The sequence below is a fragment of the Globicephala melas genome, chromosome 8, assembly GCF_963455315.2.
Source record: "Globicephala melas chromosome 8, mGloMel1.2, whole genome shotgun sequence".
Taxonomy (NCBI): Eukaryota; Metazoa; Chordata; class Mammalia; order Artiodactyla; family Delphinidae; genus Globicephala; species Globicephala melas.
The window spans coordinates 103,510,623-103,526,999 of record NC_083321.1 but is presented as its reverse complement, the minus strand read 5'-3'; the positions used below and the strand labels follow the sequence as shown (position 1 = coordinate 103,526,999).

Below are 16,377 nucleotides of genomic sequence, written 5' to 3'. Positions count from 1 at the left end.
TGTGACTCCAGGGGCTGCAGAAGGTCAGAGCAGAGAGCGGACGCTGTTCCCAGAGAAAGCAGACGACGAGGACGGGGTTTAGACGGTTGCCGAGGGAAGAGCATTTTAGGCGAGGAAAGACAAAGAAAAAAGGGAGTAGGCACTTCCAAACACGTGTCTTACTTGTTGAACAGGGGGAGGGCATGGCTTGAGTATGAGTAATGGTGCTAACGGAGCAGGAGAAATGCGCTTGCGTCAGAGGGATCTGAGTGGTATATATCCCGAGGCCGCTTATTTAGAAGGTGAGAACTTTTAAGGTACCATTATTTTCCTCTGGTGTATTTGGTAAAGTTAATCGAATCCATGACCCAAACCGTGTCTTATTTGCAAGAGACTAATTTTAGTGTGATGAACAAAATAGGCATCTCTTTCCTTGTTACTTACAAACCTCGGCCTCTCTGAAGTGTGTGACAGGAGAGCTGGTACCCACTGAATTTTACCAACTGCGTCTTGCACCACGTGTTCAATTTTAAAGCCACGTGGTTGAAGGTGGGTCAGATCTTTACCTGCATTATGGTGTGGCCCCCTGCAAAGGCAGGAGGGTCCCCACCCCAAACCAAACTGAGGCTGATGATACCACACATGTTCCAGGAGGGTTTGGAAGGGTTCATTACTTTCATATTTGAAGTCTCCGGGGAGACAGGGCAGGCCCCTCATGCAGGTTTGGAAAGGCTGAGAGAGCAAGGAAGTGGGACTTGAGGTGAAGGCTGGGATCGGCACGACAGTCCCCAGCATGTGGTCAGGGGCTCGTGGGATCTGAAACTCCCGCTGGCACCGGCAGAGCCCAGATGTTGGGCAGAAACAGCAAAAAAGGAAAACAGATCCCTTATTACAGCCCATAGATGGAAATAAGAGTCATTTCTGCAGGGCCTCGAAGGGAGCTGGCGAGAAGAGTATTGCGCCCAAATCTCGTGTTCTGCGTGTGTCCTGGCTAACCCCAAACAGGCTGTACTAACGTTACGATTAAATGTCGTCCAGGCCTCGTTGCCGGTGCACAGCCAGGTGCTACCTTCGCTTGAGGGTGTGGGTGGCACGGACCCTTTGGCGACCCTGCAGAGCCCCATGGCCAGACTGGAGGCCAAGGATGAGGAGGACTCAGAAGACTCGGAGGAGGAGGAGGAGGACGGCGGAGACACAGACCTGGACGACTGGGAGCCTGACCCCCCTCGGCCCTTCGACCCGCACGACCTGTGTACGTAGAGCCGCCTCTCGGGAGCGCGTGTGGGCGCAGGGCGGGCTGGCCCCTGCCGGGGCTCCTGGTGCAGATGCTGCGCCCGGTCTAGGTGTCGCCCTCACTCCATCCTCAGGCAGCCTGTGAAGGAGGCCCTGGCTGTCCCTAGAGTTCTGATTGTACTGATGAGCGAACTGAAGCCCAGGGGAAGCTGGGCGGCCTGCTCAGTGCCCCAGGGGGCCGGGGCTGGGTCAGGACCCAGCCTCAGTCTCTGATCCCAGAGCTCCAGCTGCCAGACCGTGATGTGGTCCAGTCCTGGCAGATCCGGCCATTTCCGATTCCCCAAGTTCCCTTCCTGCTTTACCTCTCTTCATACCGACCTGAAAAAATGCCTGTTATAAAAAGACGCCTGTTCTGAAAAGACACCCCAGGCACCAGAGCGCTGCATTTTTCTAGCTAGACTAACGCTCCGCACAGTCTTGTGAGGTCGGCAGCTTTCCCAAGGTCGTGCTCAGTTGTTCAAGAGCCAGGGTTCGAACTCGGGTGTCTGCTGGCTGCAGGTGCCCAGGACGACTGCCTGTCCGTCCTGCCTGCTTGGGGGGTGGGTCCTGCTTCCACCCACCAAGCCATTGCCGCTGCCCATCAACTTCGTGCCTAGATGACAAAGTCCTTATCTCCCCTTGTGAGTTACGAGACTCTGCAGAGCTTTGAGGTCTCACCGTATTTCCCCTGGACCTTCTGTGTCGTGGTGGTAGGCCTGTTTGCATGGGGCCAGTGTTCATCTCCAGGCCCAAAGAAGGGCTTCCTCATTTTGCTTTTCTTTGAATTCATAAGTTTTCAAGGCAACTCCTTAGTCAAATACACAACACACAAGGTCACTTTATGTTATAAATATTAATACAAGATAGCTCTCCATTATTGGAGAACTGTGGAAATTGGAAATACCCATTTTCTAAGTCAGGTCATCACACAGCCAGAGTTGGGTAAACTATAATTGGTTAATTAGATTTGTTTAGGGTCACGAGCATGCTCTCTGTGTGGCCCAGTCCCTTTTTCCTGTTTTGTGGCTGGACCTGTCTCATTCTGGCGGTGAGCTGACAGATGGGCGACACTGGGAAAGGGGGTGAACCACTTTTTCCTGTTTTGTGGCTCGACCTGTCTCATTCTGGCGGTGAGCTGACAGATGGGTGACACTGGGAAAGGGGGTGAACGTGGATGCTTAGTGCCCACCGGTCACTCGCAGAATGAGCTGAAAGTACATATCAGGGCTGGGCTAACTGTGTCATCCAGGTGAATGAAGGATGGGATGCTAAATTCATTCATGTCAGCATTACCTTCACACAGTACACACGGAAATCTCAAACTCAACAGCGCTTTTTCTGTTGATTTAGACATGCCCAGACAATAAGGCTTCTATAACTCCCTTTGAGGAAACTGATTAAACAGTATTGTCAGGTTTTTAAATAACAGCTTTATTGTGATATAATTTACATACTATAAAATTCACCTAATTTACATATTATAAAATTCTCATCAGATTTTGCAACATTTAGCCTAAGAAGCTCCTCTCTTCTCTTTTCAGACACGTTATAATTGATTTGCAAGTTTAATGCCACTATTTGAATGAATATCCAACAGAGGAATAAATCACGGCCTGCAAATTATTTCCGGCAGGCCGCAAGCTAATTCTGCCTGCTTTTAGAAGAAAAGTACAGGATCTTAGTGGCCTCTGAGGAGGAATGTATTACAGTGGAATGGGTATTGCAGCTGTAGGAGTGCATTGAGTTTGGGCTGGGAAGTTTAGATTTGGGGATTTTTCAGGTTGGAACTTTTCCCCTGAGACTGTGACGTTGAGGATTGCTCTCTCGTGTAGGGTGTGAGGAGTGTAATAACGCGCACTCGTCCGTGTGCCCGAAGCACGGCCCCCTGCATCCGATCCCCAACCGGCCGGTGCTGACCCGGGCGCGGGCCAGCCTCCCCCTGGTGCTGTACATCGACAGGTTCCTGGGCGGTGTGTTCTCCAAAAGGCGTATCCCCAAGCGCACCCAGTTCGGCCCCGTGGAGGGGCCGCTGGTCAGGGAGTCGGAGCTGAAGGACTGTTACATCCACCTCAAGGTAATTCATGCTTCAACATAGTCCAGTCTCGTTCCGACGATTTTTAAGGGGCACGCGTTTTCCCACCAAGCCTCTTAATGCAATCTCATAGCAGTTCGCTAGTAGTTTTCTTTCTGTGCTTGACTTGTTTCAAATGGAGACGTTTTCTCTCTCACCAATGACACAGAGGGTACGGTTTCAGTCCCCGAAGTCTCAATGTGAATAATTCTGAGAGGTGTAGTTCTCAGGGGCTGGATTAGTCTGGGAGGGCTGCCAGGATCAAACACGACAGACCGGGGCAGCTTAAAGAACCGATGTTTGTTTTCTCACAGTCCTGGAGGCTGGAAGTCCAAGGCCAAGGTGCAGGCAAGGCTGGCCCCCGGTGAGGCTGCTCTCCTTGGCTTGCAGGTGGCTGCCCTGCGGCTGCCTTTGCACAGGGCTGTCCCTGTCTGCAAGGTGCCTCTGCAGCTTCTCTGTGTGGCCTGATCTCCCCTTCCTATGAGGACACCAGTCAGATGGGATTGGGACCCACTCTTTCAAAGCCCTGTCTCCGAATGCAGTTACATTCTGGGCTATTGGGGGGCTAGGGCTTCAACATACGCATTTTGGGGGGGGACACAATTCATCCCATAAAAGGGACTCGACAGCTTATTTTTCAAATTAACTGTGACTGGAGCACAGAATTACGTCGACTCGTGTTATCTGTTAAGTGCCCATAATGTTTTTAGGAAAACCTCTTTGCAGTTTTTTTTTAAAATTAATTAATTACTCTATTTTTGGCAGTGTTGGGTCTTCGTTTCTGTGCGAGGGCTTTCTCTAGTTGCCGCGAGTGGGGGCCACTCTTCATCGCGCTACACGGGCCTCTCACTGTCGCGGCCTCTCTTGTTGCGGAGCACAGGCTCCAGATGCGCAGGCTCAGTAGTTGTGGCTCACGGGCCTAGTTGCTCCGCGGCATGTGGAATCTTCCCAGACCAGGGCTCGAACTCGTGTCCCTGGCGTTGGCAGGCATATTCTCAACCACTGCGCCACCAGGGAAGCCCCTAATTAGTCGCATTTTTTGATGTGTTAGTTAATGATGAAATATCAACCAAAGCTGTACACTCAGGGTGCTAACTTTTAGATTTTGCTAAGTAATCCTTCTGTAGGTGAGTCTTCAGAAAGTATCTTTTTCCTGTTCCATTCAGCAAGACACAATTCCAGTATCTTTCTAGATACAAAGGGGAGAATCAGCATATCTGGTTAATTTCAGGAACAATATCTTGTATGTCATTACATGAATATCTATCACATTAGAGGTTTTGTGTATGTGTGTCTTTTTACTTTCACTCTGGTTGCAGGTTTCTCTTGATAAAGGTGACAGAAAAGACAGGGATTTGCACGAAGACCTGTGGTTTGAGTTGTCTGACGAGACCCTTTGTAACTGGATGATGTTCGTGCGCCCGGCCCAGAATCACCTGGAGCAGAACCTGGTGGCTTACCAGTATGGCCACCACGTGTACTACACAACAATCAAGAATGTGGAGCCCAAGCAAGAGCTTAAGGTACAGTGCTGGGTCAGTGGCGCCTTTGCTAGGAATTGCAATTGCTTCATGCTTTTCCTACTTTTCTTTTCCCTTTGCAGAGGGATTCTTTAAACAATGGTCCTTTTCTTGTAATTCACTTACTTACTGAGCACTTGCTGTGTACTGTACACTTCTAATAATCCCACAAATAAAACAGAATGAAAAGTATATGACTTTTGAGATCTATCAAAGGCATTCATGAAGGTATTAGGCCCAGGGGTGAGGAAGTAGTTGTTTTGGGGGCACAGGCAGGTCTGTGTGATTAAAGATGGGCTTACTTCACATCATTTACACATTCTAAGGAAGAGTTAGTTGGGAAACAGGAGACCTTGTAAAATGGAATTCAGATGTATGGGCGAGCTTTCTTTATCTGAAGACTCATTTTACCCAAAGAATTCTATGCACTGACTTCTGATTTTAGGAATATATTTTGGGGGGATAACACTCTGTAGGAATTTGTCTAAATATTAACTCTTGATGATTAATGAAAATTCCGCTATGATTCTAAGGGAAAATCCCCTCTGCCTCCCACTACCCGCGCCCGTTTTTAAAGCTATGTTAGGAACATGGTAAAAAGAGGGGGTCAAAATATTAAAGTTATAAATGAAAAATATGTTAGAAATGATTGCTTTGGTACATGAACACTGAATAGCACTGTGCCTCAGTGTGGTAAAGTGAGAAATAGATACTTCTTTGGGGGGAACAAAGACCTAGACTTTGTTTAAAAGCTGTACGAACCCTGCGTCTTTGAAACCGTCAAGTTTAGATAATCCATAACCTCCAAAGAAAATGTGTAGAAGGAGATTCACATCTCACACCTGTATTCCAGTAAATTCTTGATATTGAATGAGTACTTTTAACTGTGGAGGGGAGATTATTTTCTCTTTTAATGCAGTAGAAGGCAGATACAATTAAATAAGAGTAATAGTTCAATATAATGAACAACCAAAACAACAGATAAAAAGAAAGCAACAGAATGGGGGAAATATTTGTAATACATGTTAAAAGGTTTGAGTATACAAACTGAGAGAAAGTTGTGTGCCTCTAACGTCACTACATCCAGATGGACAATAAATAAGTATCAGGAATAGACTTTATTTGGGGGAGGACTCAAATAGTAAAGAAATGTTAAAAATTATTTTAAAGGTTGATCATTTAAAAACCCTTAAAGCAACTATGAGTTAATATTTTTGTTAATTTAAACTAGCAAAAACAAACAGATATAATACAAGGAGTGTGAGGGTTTAAAAAATAGGGATGTTTGTTTCAGAATTGCAATGTTTTATAGAATATTTCTGACAGTAGGCAGCAAAAATGTTCTTGGCCGAGTAAACCCAATCCTTGAAAATAAGTCTGAGGAAATAATTATAAGCAAAGATAGAGCTAGCTACATTAGAATTTTGTAATTTTTTTGCTGACTCAGACATTAAGATGCGCCATTATTTTGCACACCATTGAGAAAACACTGCCAGCTGAGCTATGTTACAGTGCTTATTTTAATCAACAGAAGTAGTTATTTTATTTTTATGGCAGGAGCTATTTTGGACTTATTTAGACACAATTTTGAAATCACATCACACGCATATTTAAAAAGGCACACTATAAGCAAAAGAAATTGGTTCAGGTATAAACTGCTTTCTGTGCAGTCTGACTTTTTTTTCTTTAACTGGATCATTGTTTTACTTTATCATGGATGTTTGTGCTTTTGTCTATCTGTCATCTTCTGTACCATCAAGGTGCTGATGATGATGCAGTGCTTTTAGAATAAGTGCTCCTCTGTTACCTCTGCGATATTTTTCCAAGCCACTGATAGCTTTTCTGTAAGTTTTGATGCCGTGCTTTCCCATTGACCGAACCCATATGTGTCTTTTTCCTCAATTGAAACACATGTCCTTGGAAGCTGAGAGTTTTTTGATCAAGTCAGTGGGAAGTTTCTGATCACTCGATGTTTGATACCTTAATGAGAGTTCCTCCGGTATGATCACACCAGCCTTGCATTGCTTTGAAATTTCTTTCTTTTATTCTAAGGGAGATGGCAGGGTTTTTTTGGCCTTCATTTTCATTGCTTGGCAAGTGTAGCACCTCACGGGGTGCCAGTGGGACACATAAGCGGAATGAGGTGAGAATGGAAAGATCTCGGCCAGGTTTGTGCAGGAGCAAAGGCAGGTGGTCACGGCTACGTCAGGGCAGTGACCACAGAATGCCATGGACTGGGAGGCACACTCTGATTTCTGAATCAGAGAATATGAGAAACATACCTCTTGGAATCGATGAACAAGGCAGAATTTATAACAGCAGAATGATAAACTACCTAAAAGTCCAACCACAGGGTCATGGTCAAGTAAAGTATAGAATACAGACTCTGTAGAATATTATTCCACAGTTGAAAATGAAGTCTCTCAGTGTGATTATTTCCATATGGTGAAAATAATGTTCCACAACAATTGTATATGATGGATTCATTTAGTGACCCAAACATGGACCTTGTACTATGTTCCAGACACTAGGAGAAGACAGACTGGTGCCCTGCGTTCAAGGAACTTGTCCTCCAGAGGGGAGGTGGGCAGAAAGGTGTAAATAAGCAAATAATATCAAATAGTGGGAAGTGCTGTGAAGGACACAAAAGGTGTGAAAGGAGCAGGTAACAGGAAAGGCCCCAATTTAGGTGTGACGGGAGAGGGCAGGCCTTGCTGAGGAGGTGACAGTGAAGAACCCAACATTCCTGGTGGTGGAACAGCAAGGGCAAGAACTCTACATGTTGGAGGAACTGAAGGTGGGTAAAGGAGGGTGGTGGGAGCCCTTTGCAGACCAGCGTCAAGCACTTGAGGTTTACTGAGAACCAAGCAGCTGTTGCAGGCCATTAAGCATGGGAGTGAGTGATGAAATCCGACTGTGTTTCCAGAAGACCGCGCTGGCTTCTGTGTGGGGACTGGAATGCAGGGAGCGAGAGTGGAAAAGCAGAGGCTCGTTAGAAAACCAGGCAAGAGCTCATCTTGGTGTGCGTCTAGGTGGGCGGAGCAGACGGAGGACGTCTGAGCCACCGAGAGTTCTTACTGAGGCATTACAGAAGAAAACAGAAATATGGTGGTCCAGGGGCTAAGGCTCCACGCTCCCAATGCAGGGGGCCCGGGTTCGATCCCTGGTCAGGGAACTAGATCCCACATGCCATGACTAAGAGTTTGCATGCCACAACTAAAGATCCCACCTGCCGCAACTAAGACCCAGCACAGCCAAATAAATAAATATATTTTAAAAAGGATTAGCTTTTAGATTTCAAGTCTGAGCAACTGTGTGGAAGGTGGGGTATTTACTGAGATGGGGAAGGTAGGCAGGGGTGGGGGGCGAGGAGGAGAGCATCTGGAAGTCAGGTCCGGACAAGCGCTATCAGGCAGGTAGTAGAATGTAGGTAGAGGGCAGGAGGGGAGGGTCTGGGGTAGAGGCAGTGACCTGGGAGTCATTAGCACAGAGTTGGCTGCAATGGGTGCGATCACCTCAGGAAGAAATAAGAAGGCCCTGGACTTGGACTACGCTTTGAGGAACAGCGCTGTTCAGGGTGCGGGAGGGGAAGGACAGCCAGACAGGGAGACTGAGCAGAAGCGGCCCGCGGGGTAGGGCGGAGGAAGGGGCTCAGGAAGGTGGCGTAGCTCTGGTGTCGCAGCAGTGTTGGGGTGGAGCCACCATGATCACAGCTGTGGAGAAACCTGTGTTTAAACACAGATAAAAGAATTGGAAGAGGGCTTCCCTGGTGGCGCAGTGGTTGAGAGTCCGCCTGCCGATGCAGGGGACACAGGTTCGTGCCCCGGTCCAGGAGGATCCCACGTGCCGCGGAGCGGCTGGGCCCGTGAGCCATGGCCGCTGAGCCTGTGCGTCCGGAGCCTGTGCTCCGCAACGGGAGAGGCCACAGCAGTGAGAGGCCCACGTACCTTAGGAAAAAGAAAAAAAAGAATTGGAAGAGGCTCTGCTTCATGCAGATCAAGAGACTATTGATGTTATCTCTCGTGAAGTTGTTCTAATAACAAAACCAGTTTTTTATCTTTTTATTTTTTACATTTTATTTATTGATTTTTTTGGCCTCACCGCTTGGCACGTGGGATCTCAGTGCCCCGACCAGGAATCGAACCCGTGCCCCCTGCAGTGGAGGCGCGGAGTCCTAACCACTGGACCGCCAGGGAAGTCCCACAGTTTTTTACAAAGGAAAAAGAAAACACACAGTGTGTCTTGGCAGGCGAACTTCCTGACTGACCGTCTGCGCTAATGGGGTCACCTCACAGTTCGGCTTCTTTTGTTTGTTTGTTTTCCGTGGGCTGTAGAAAATCCTGAATTGTTTCCTGTGAGCAGGAGGGGGGATTGAAGCACGTGAAGCACATCCGGTGATGCCCTTAGTCCTTGATGATGTATTTGGCTCTTGCAGGTGTGGTATGCTGCTTCCTATGCCGAGTTTGTGAACCGGAAGATTCATGACATTTCCGAGGAAGAAAGGAAAGGTGCTTGGACTTTTTCATTTTTTTTGTATTTCATATATTGATTCTAAATTGTATATATTACTTATATCTTTAGGCAATGTCTAATTTTTCTATCTCTCTGTATTTAAGATATTCTAATAGGTTCTTTAGAGCTGCACATCCCTGTCTAATTCTAGGGTCAAATGACAATGACATATTTACATTTCTTTCATGGGTGCTGGAAAATAGTATTTAATATAATGAAAACCTCCAAATACTAAATTAGGACCTAGATCAGAGGACGATCCCTATCGAGATGTAATCACCTCTGAACACGGCAAGGTAGGCATTGACTTTGTTTTCAAAGTAAATGTCACTGAAGTACAACCTACGCACAGAAAAGTGCGCAAATCCTAAGTAAGGGCGCAATGAATTTTTGTAACGTGAGGACACCTGGGCAACCTGCACCCAGATCAAGACACAGAGCGTGGCCATGGCCCCAGGACTCCCCTGAGCCTTGTAATTCCTCCTCACTCCCAAGTGTAACTAATCTCCCGACTTCAGCACCACAGATATGATGATGTGCTTGTTACCAAACTTTTTACAAATGGAATTATGTGATATGTACATTTCTGGTGTCTGGGAATCTTTTGTTTGTGAGATTCTTCCATACTGTTATGTATTAATGTAATTTGTTTATTCTCATTGCCATTTGGGTTTCCATTGTGTGAATGTACCGCAATTCACTGATCTATTTCTACCATAGAAATGTGGCTGCACAATGCAATCCTGGCACTGACTAGCTGGAGTGAGGTCACATTCTGCAGGTCAAGGGCAGAGTCCTCCACAAGGCCCTCCCGACTTCAGACAGTAGTCTCAAGCCCTGGGGGTCCCACGCCCCCTGCACTTCTGACCAGCTAGCTACAATTTAGGGAGTTCCTGCTAACCCCCTTATGTGTGATAATTCCCTAGCACGATTTATGGGACTCAGAAAAGTGCTGTACTTATGAGTACCATTGTAGTATAAAGGATGCACGTGGGGACCAGGCAAATGGAGAGACACTCAGGGCAAAGTTTGGGAGGATCCCATGTCCTTAGGCCATGTCACGACCCTGGAACACTGATGTATGATTACCAGCCTAGAAGGCTCACCTGAGCTTCTGTGTCCAGAGTTTTTCTCAAGGCATCATCACATAGGTGTGAGCGATTGGCTCCTTGGCCTGTGATTGAACTTGCTCTCCAGCCCCTGCTCCCCTGCCTGGTTGATACCACCTGGCTCAAAGCCCCAACCCTGTAAGCAGAAGGTTGGTCTTCCTGACACAGCCAGCCCCATCCTGAGCCATCTCATTAGCATAAACTCAGGTATGGTCCCAGATCACCAGGAATAACAAAGACGTGCTTCTTACTTGGAGATTCCAAAGATTTAGAGGCTATTTCCCAGGGACCGGGGACAAATGCCAGCAAAATTCTTTATTATACAGCAGGGTCGTTTCCAGTTTCTGGCTAACATGAGGGTGCCACTGTGCACATTCTTGCGTGTCTTTTAGTGAACATATGTGCATATTTCTGTTGCGTGCACATCTAGGAGTGGATTGCTGGGTCATACGGTATACACATAATCAGCTTTAATGGGTACTTCTGAACATTTTGCTAAAGTGATTACCTTGGGCATTGATTTTCAAGTTATTTGTGATACAGTATACCATCTGATTATGAAACTTGGATCTGAATCACTGGGTTATCTGCATACAGATTTCCATTGTAGCACTCCTTGTCTTTCCAGTGTGGTAAGGTCGTGTGTGTGTGTGTGTGTGTGTGTGTGTGTGTGTGTGTGTGTTGTATGTATTGCGGGGTGGGAGAGGGTAGCACAAGGGTGTTTGTTCCTTTGATGTCTTATGCAAATATATCAGAAAACAAGATCCTAACAATTATTCTCTGTCAAACTTTAGCCTTTGATTTTATAACAGAACAGCAGACATTGTGTATTTATGAACACTGGGCTACGCTGAGAAGGGAATGGTGTGGGTACTGGGCATCTGAGTTTTATTGGTGCCTGTTGATCACCAGCCTCCGTGGTTTCTCTCCCACGACTGCAGTTCTTCGAGAGCAAGAGAAGAATTGGCCCTGCTACGAATGTAACCGCCGATTTATAAGCTCAGAGCAGCTGCAGCAGCATCTCAATTCGCATGATGAGAAACTGGATGTGTTTAGCAGGTATAATAATAAGGGGGAAGATTTCAAAAACTTCGTTTTTAAAGTTCCAGTGTCGTTTCTAGATCATCTGTGAATTTACGGGTCTGTGTGTGTGTGCGTGCACACACGCGCGCTTGTGTGTAGACAGGTAACCAGGGAGGCTGCTGAAGGACATTTCTTATCCGTCATTTCCTTTTTTCCGCTGGTTCTCATCACTACTTGTGTCTTTTCCAGCATAACCAATACCCAGCAATAGGACATCTTTTCACCGTAGTAAAATCTCCCCTAACTAGAGATTCTGAAATAGGAATTCTTCTGATTTTCAAACTCCTTTCAGTAGTAGGATTCCTTCATCAGACTAAGTCCTATGTTTAATTCCCACTATATAAAAAAGGTAGGTGAAGGAGAATTCCACGGGATGGGGTAAGCAGCAGCTGGATCACATAGGCCTGATGGGTAGTGGCAGGAAATTTGAATTTAATTCTATGTGTGATAAGAAGTCTTTAGAGTCTGCTGATCAAGGGATATTGTGATGTTAGTTACATTTCTAAACATAACTGTGGATAAAAATAAAACTATCACCTTAGCTTGTGTTGCAGTAAGAGTGAAGACAGGGAGTCTAGTTAGAAGCAATTTCAACAGTTCAGATGAAAAATGAGAGTGGTTCTGGGCAGAGTGGTCCCAGTGGGACAGATGTAGGGTTGCCAGCTTTTATGTGATTTGAAAAGAGAGGAGATGGTGCGAAATGGCATTTAGGGAAGTGGGAGAGTAAATATCCCAGGGAAGTCCGGTGTGATTGCCTGCAACGTGAGTGAGGGCTCATGTGAGTCACGGCTGTGTCGTCACCAAGTATCTTTCGCTGCGAGGGTGCCGGTGCAGAGCCGGCAGGAAGTTGGTTTCACCAAGCGCGTGCAACGCAACAAGAGTGATGAAGCAGCAGTGGGGAGGGAAGAGCATGTACAAAGGAGTGACTCCAGTGAAGGACCTTGGAGCTTATGAGTGGAAGGACGGAGATAAAACATGAAGAGGATGCAGGACTGCAGACAGGGCACAGGACTGGACTGGAGCTGGTGGTGAGGCAGAAGGATCGTTGAGTCCAGGTGTCTGAGGGCGTGAGCTGGGAAGTTAGGACACCGTGTAGGAGCGGACGAGGCATGGCATCAGGACAGTGGGGATTCCGCACCTCCCAAGGACGACAAGGCTGAGGGTGTGACCACGGGAGCAAACGTCTGGGGTGCATGGAGGACACAGCAGGAGTTCCATCGCTCCCTCCTGTGTTTCCCGAAAACTCCGACCATGGCTCTGTTATAGCACTTTTTATATTCTATTGTGAGGTTTGGTTTACATGTCTGCTGCCTCTACTGGACATGTGAGGGTAAAAACTGTTGCATATAACTTACCGTCTTTAGTGTCAAGCTCCATGCCTGACACATTGTAGATAAAAATGTTTGTTAGCCAGCTGTTAAAAGAAATTTGAGACAATTAGGCAAATTTGAACTTTGGCTAGATTTAATAAATGTTGAGCAACTATCACTTATTTTTTAGGTGCGATAAAGTTGTTGTGGAGATATGTGTATTATATATACAAATATATGTCCTTATGTTTTAGAGGTACATATTGAAATATTTACAGATGAAATGATGTCTGGGATTTATTTCAAAATAGCCTAATGGGTATGTGTGTGGGAGAAGTGGTGAGGCTATAGATGGGATAAAACTGGCCACGAGTTGATAAGTATTGAAATGAGGTAGCGGGTACACTGGCCTCCTCGTATTCTCCACATTTGCCGAGGTTCGGAATTTCCCATAATAAAGAATCGTTTAATGTGGTGTTTACTGGACGTGCTATGGAACCGGTGAATTAGAAATTTGTTCTGACCTTCCAGAAGATTATAGTAAAACAAGGGCGTTCCTTTGACTCGATAGCCACATTCCATGGAAGGAACATGAGGTGAGCAAGGGGAAGACTGGAATCTTGTATCCAGGACACACACTAGGCGTGTTCTGTCCTGTCTGCATTGCTCACAGAATCGCAGAGATGTGTGCGAGCTTCCAGAATTTTTGGTAGCAAAATGGTGTCAGTGCTTTGACTTTTTAAACCTCCTTTTATTCTGAATAATTTAAGACATCTCTTTGAGCTATGTAGATGGCAAAGATGAGAAATTTGGAAAGCGTGCATGAGCAAAGTGATTGTTTCCATTAGAAAAAAAGAATCAGGAAAAGAAATCAAGTGAGAGGAGATCAAGATTTGGGGTGAATCGGGATCATTCAGGGAAATATTTGTTGCGCAGTATTGTGTAACCATGACTATCTATAACCCAATGTCTTGTCCCCAGAACAAGAGGCAGAGGAAGGGGGCGAGGCAAGAGGCGGTTTGGCCCAGGTCGGCGGCCGGGACGCCCTCCCAAATTTATCCGCTTGGAAATAACCAGTGAAAATGGGGAAAAGTGTGATGATGGGACACAGGTATGGGGGATGGGAAAGCAAGAGCTCTTCTTGGATGCTTGGTTAGAGAACTTATGAGAACCATTACTGGATTCAAATACAAACGCCTCTCAGAGGGTGATGGGCCTGCCTGTCAGTGCTGTGCTGCCTGGTAATTAAAGTCTGACTAGAGAAAGGCTAAAAAGAACGTTGTTTCAAACGTTACTTACAACAAAAACCCAACTCTGCTGCCCTAAAGGTTTGAAATTGTCCAGAGACATTACTGGGGGACTCTGTTTAATTAGTTTAAACAATTAAAATGATGATATTCCAGAAGAGTCCTGTCATAGTCTTTTCCTCACAAAATGATCTGGAATGTCTCCTGGTTTTTACATCCTGTGGATGGTTACCTAACTAATTTTCTCAGAAAGAAAATATTCTTTTCTGAGCATAACGACGCTAGTCGTTTAAAAAGTAAAGCAGCAATTCTAAATCCTAGCACTAATGTCTATCTAGGTAGGGAAATAATTGCTGGTTATTGCAATTTCAGGACTTGCTGCATTTTCCCACCAAGGAGCAGTTCGATGAGGCTGAACCTGCAACTCTGAATGGGCTGGACCAACCAGAGCAGCCCGCGCTCGCAGTCCCTCAGCTGCCACCGGAAGCCCAGTCTTCTCTGGAGCACGAGACGGAAACGCACGAGCTGCACCTGCAGCCCCAGCACGAGGAGAGCGTGCTGCCCGCCCAGAGCACCCTGACGGCCGACGACATGCGCAGGGCCAAACGCATCCGGGTAAGCGGGACGCCCGCCCCGCCCTCTCCCAGCCCTCCGCCCCGCGGGCGCTGACCTCTGTCTAGGCGGCCAGCCGCGTAGGTAGCCCTGCCGTTCACCACCACTTATAAGGCTTGCTTGCATCTAGCCTATCACAGGCTCAAGCCCCTTGTTTTGGAAGAAAGTATGAACTGTTTCTCTGGGTCTCTGGGTCCCGTGGCAGGCTGGCATGGCCGGTCCTAGATTCCATCAATTTAGCAGTGACTCAGAAGCCTGGCTCTTGGCAGCATCCGGACTAGTGTAGTTAGAGTAGAATACCTCTCTGGATGCCTAAACTCACAGATTGGAAATGGAGAGATAAGTACACTGAGTTGTAATAGTTACTTACATTGAAGCCAGGCTAATCTGTGCCTAATCATAGCTCTCAAGTCAGTTTGGGGTTTTGAATTTGTTTATCAATGGTTTCCAAGGGGAGACTGGCAAATGCCAGGACCCGTCAGTGCACAGGGACCTGAGTTCAAGTTGATCTGGCAGGGGCAGCGCACACACGGGGACAGCTCGGAGCTAAGCTCCAGGTTCGGGGGTAGGGCGGTGTCTCACCCGCGTGACCGGTGACTTGACTTCAGGCCATGTGGCTGCACGGCCTCCATGGCTGCCTGGCCCGGTGTGTTTTGTCCCTATTTCACAGACAGCGTTGAGTGCGCGTTAGGACCTGCGGGGGATGCATGTGGAGAGCAACGTGGTTTTGTGAGATCAGTGTCTGTGTGGACAATTGACATCCAGAAGAGAATGACTTAAACCCGTGATTGTGGCAGCAGGACGTTTAAAGACTTTTCTTAATCCTTTATGCAGATGAAAGAGACTTTTTGTATAACTTCCGAGGCTTTACAGTTTCTAGGTGGACGATCATTTTAGCTTATGTTTCTTTGGGTCTTATTTGCCGATAGGCTAGAAGGGACCTTGAACAATAGTCTAGTCCGTGCCTTCGTTTAAAAATACATTTAAATGTTTGTTCTGTATGATAGCGTGGGAGAACTCTGAGCAATCAGGCTAAATAGACTTTATAAGGGTCCTGAAATGGAAACGTATAAAACTTATGACTCCATGTATATTATTTCAAAAGGATATGTAAACCTACATAAATACACACCAGAAAGGCAAAAGGCTCTGCATACCTTCCATCCGTCATGCCACATGATTCCCAATCTGTGTTTCACTCTTTCTTGGGCAATTACTATCTTTTCTGCTTTGGCCATTCTGATTTTTCACTAGGTCCATAGAAATGCTTTCTAGATTGAATTTTTTGAAGGAAAAAACCAAAGCCCACATGTTTCGTGAGGTGTGGATGTGTAAGCATAGTGTAGCCATGATCGTACTTGTGTTCTGGAATGAACTGGGTTACTGGTTTTGGAACAAGATTCCTTGTGTCAAAGCAAAAGCCATGTGTATGTGGCTTTTGGAGGTCAGTCTTAGGTGAGCGATTTTTTTTTTTCCTCTCACACATTCTAAAAAGCAGGGGCTATGTATTTTTTCATCTTTTCTATCCAGATTGGTAATGACCAACTGAAGGGAAGCCTTCCAACCCCATTGGTAATGTAACTATTTTTCTCTCCTCTAATGCTGCCTGCTCAGTTGGAGCTGCAGGTACGTTTGTTTCCTGTGTTTCACTCACATAACAGA

At 46.4% G+C, this 16,377-nt stretch overlaps 1 protein-coding gene across 1 annotated transcript in view; it reads left to right on the top strand.

Moving 5' to 3' along the window:
* Positions 1-16,377, top strand: part of PRDM10 (PR/SET domain 10) — an 87,214-nt gene that overhangs the window by 45,705 nt on the left and 25,132 nt on the right. The window contains exons 5-11 of the mRNA XM_030841228.2: positions 1,018-1,231; positions 3,084-3,325; positions 4,642-4,845; positions 9,278-9,350; positions 11,405-11,522; positions 13,838-13,967; positions 14,476-14,718. Coding sequence (XP_030697088.1) covers positions 1,018-1,231; positions 3,084-3,325; positions 4,642-4,845; positions 9,278-9,350; positions 11,405-11,522; positions 13,838-13,967; positions 14,476-14,718 — 1,224 coding nt within the window. The remainder of the gene's footprint in view (positions 1-1,017; positions 1,232-3,083; positions 3,326-4,641; positions 4,846-9,277; positions 9,351-11,404; positions 11,523-13,837; positions 13,968-14,475; positions 14,719-16,377) is intronic.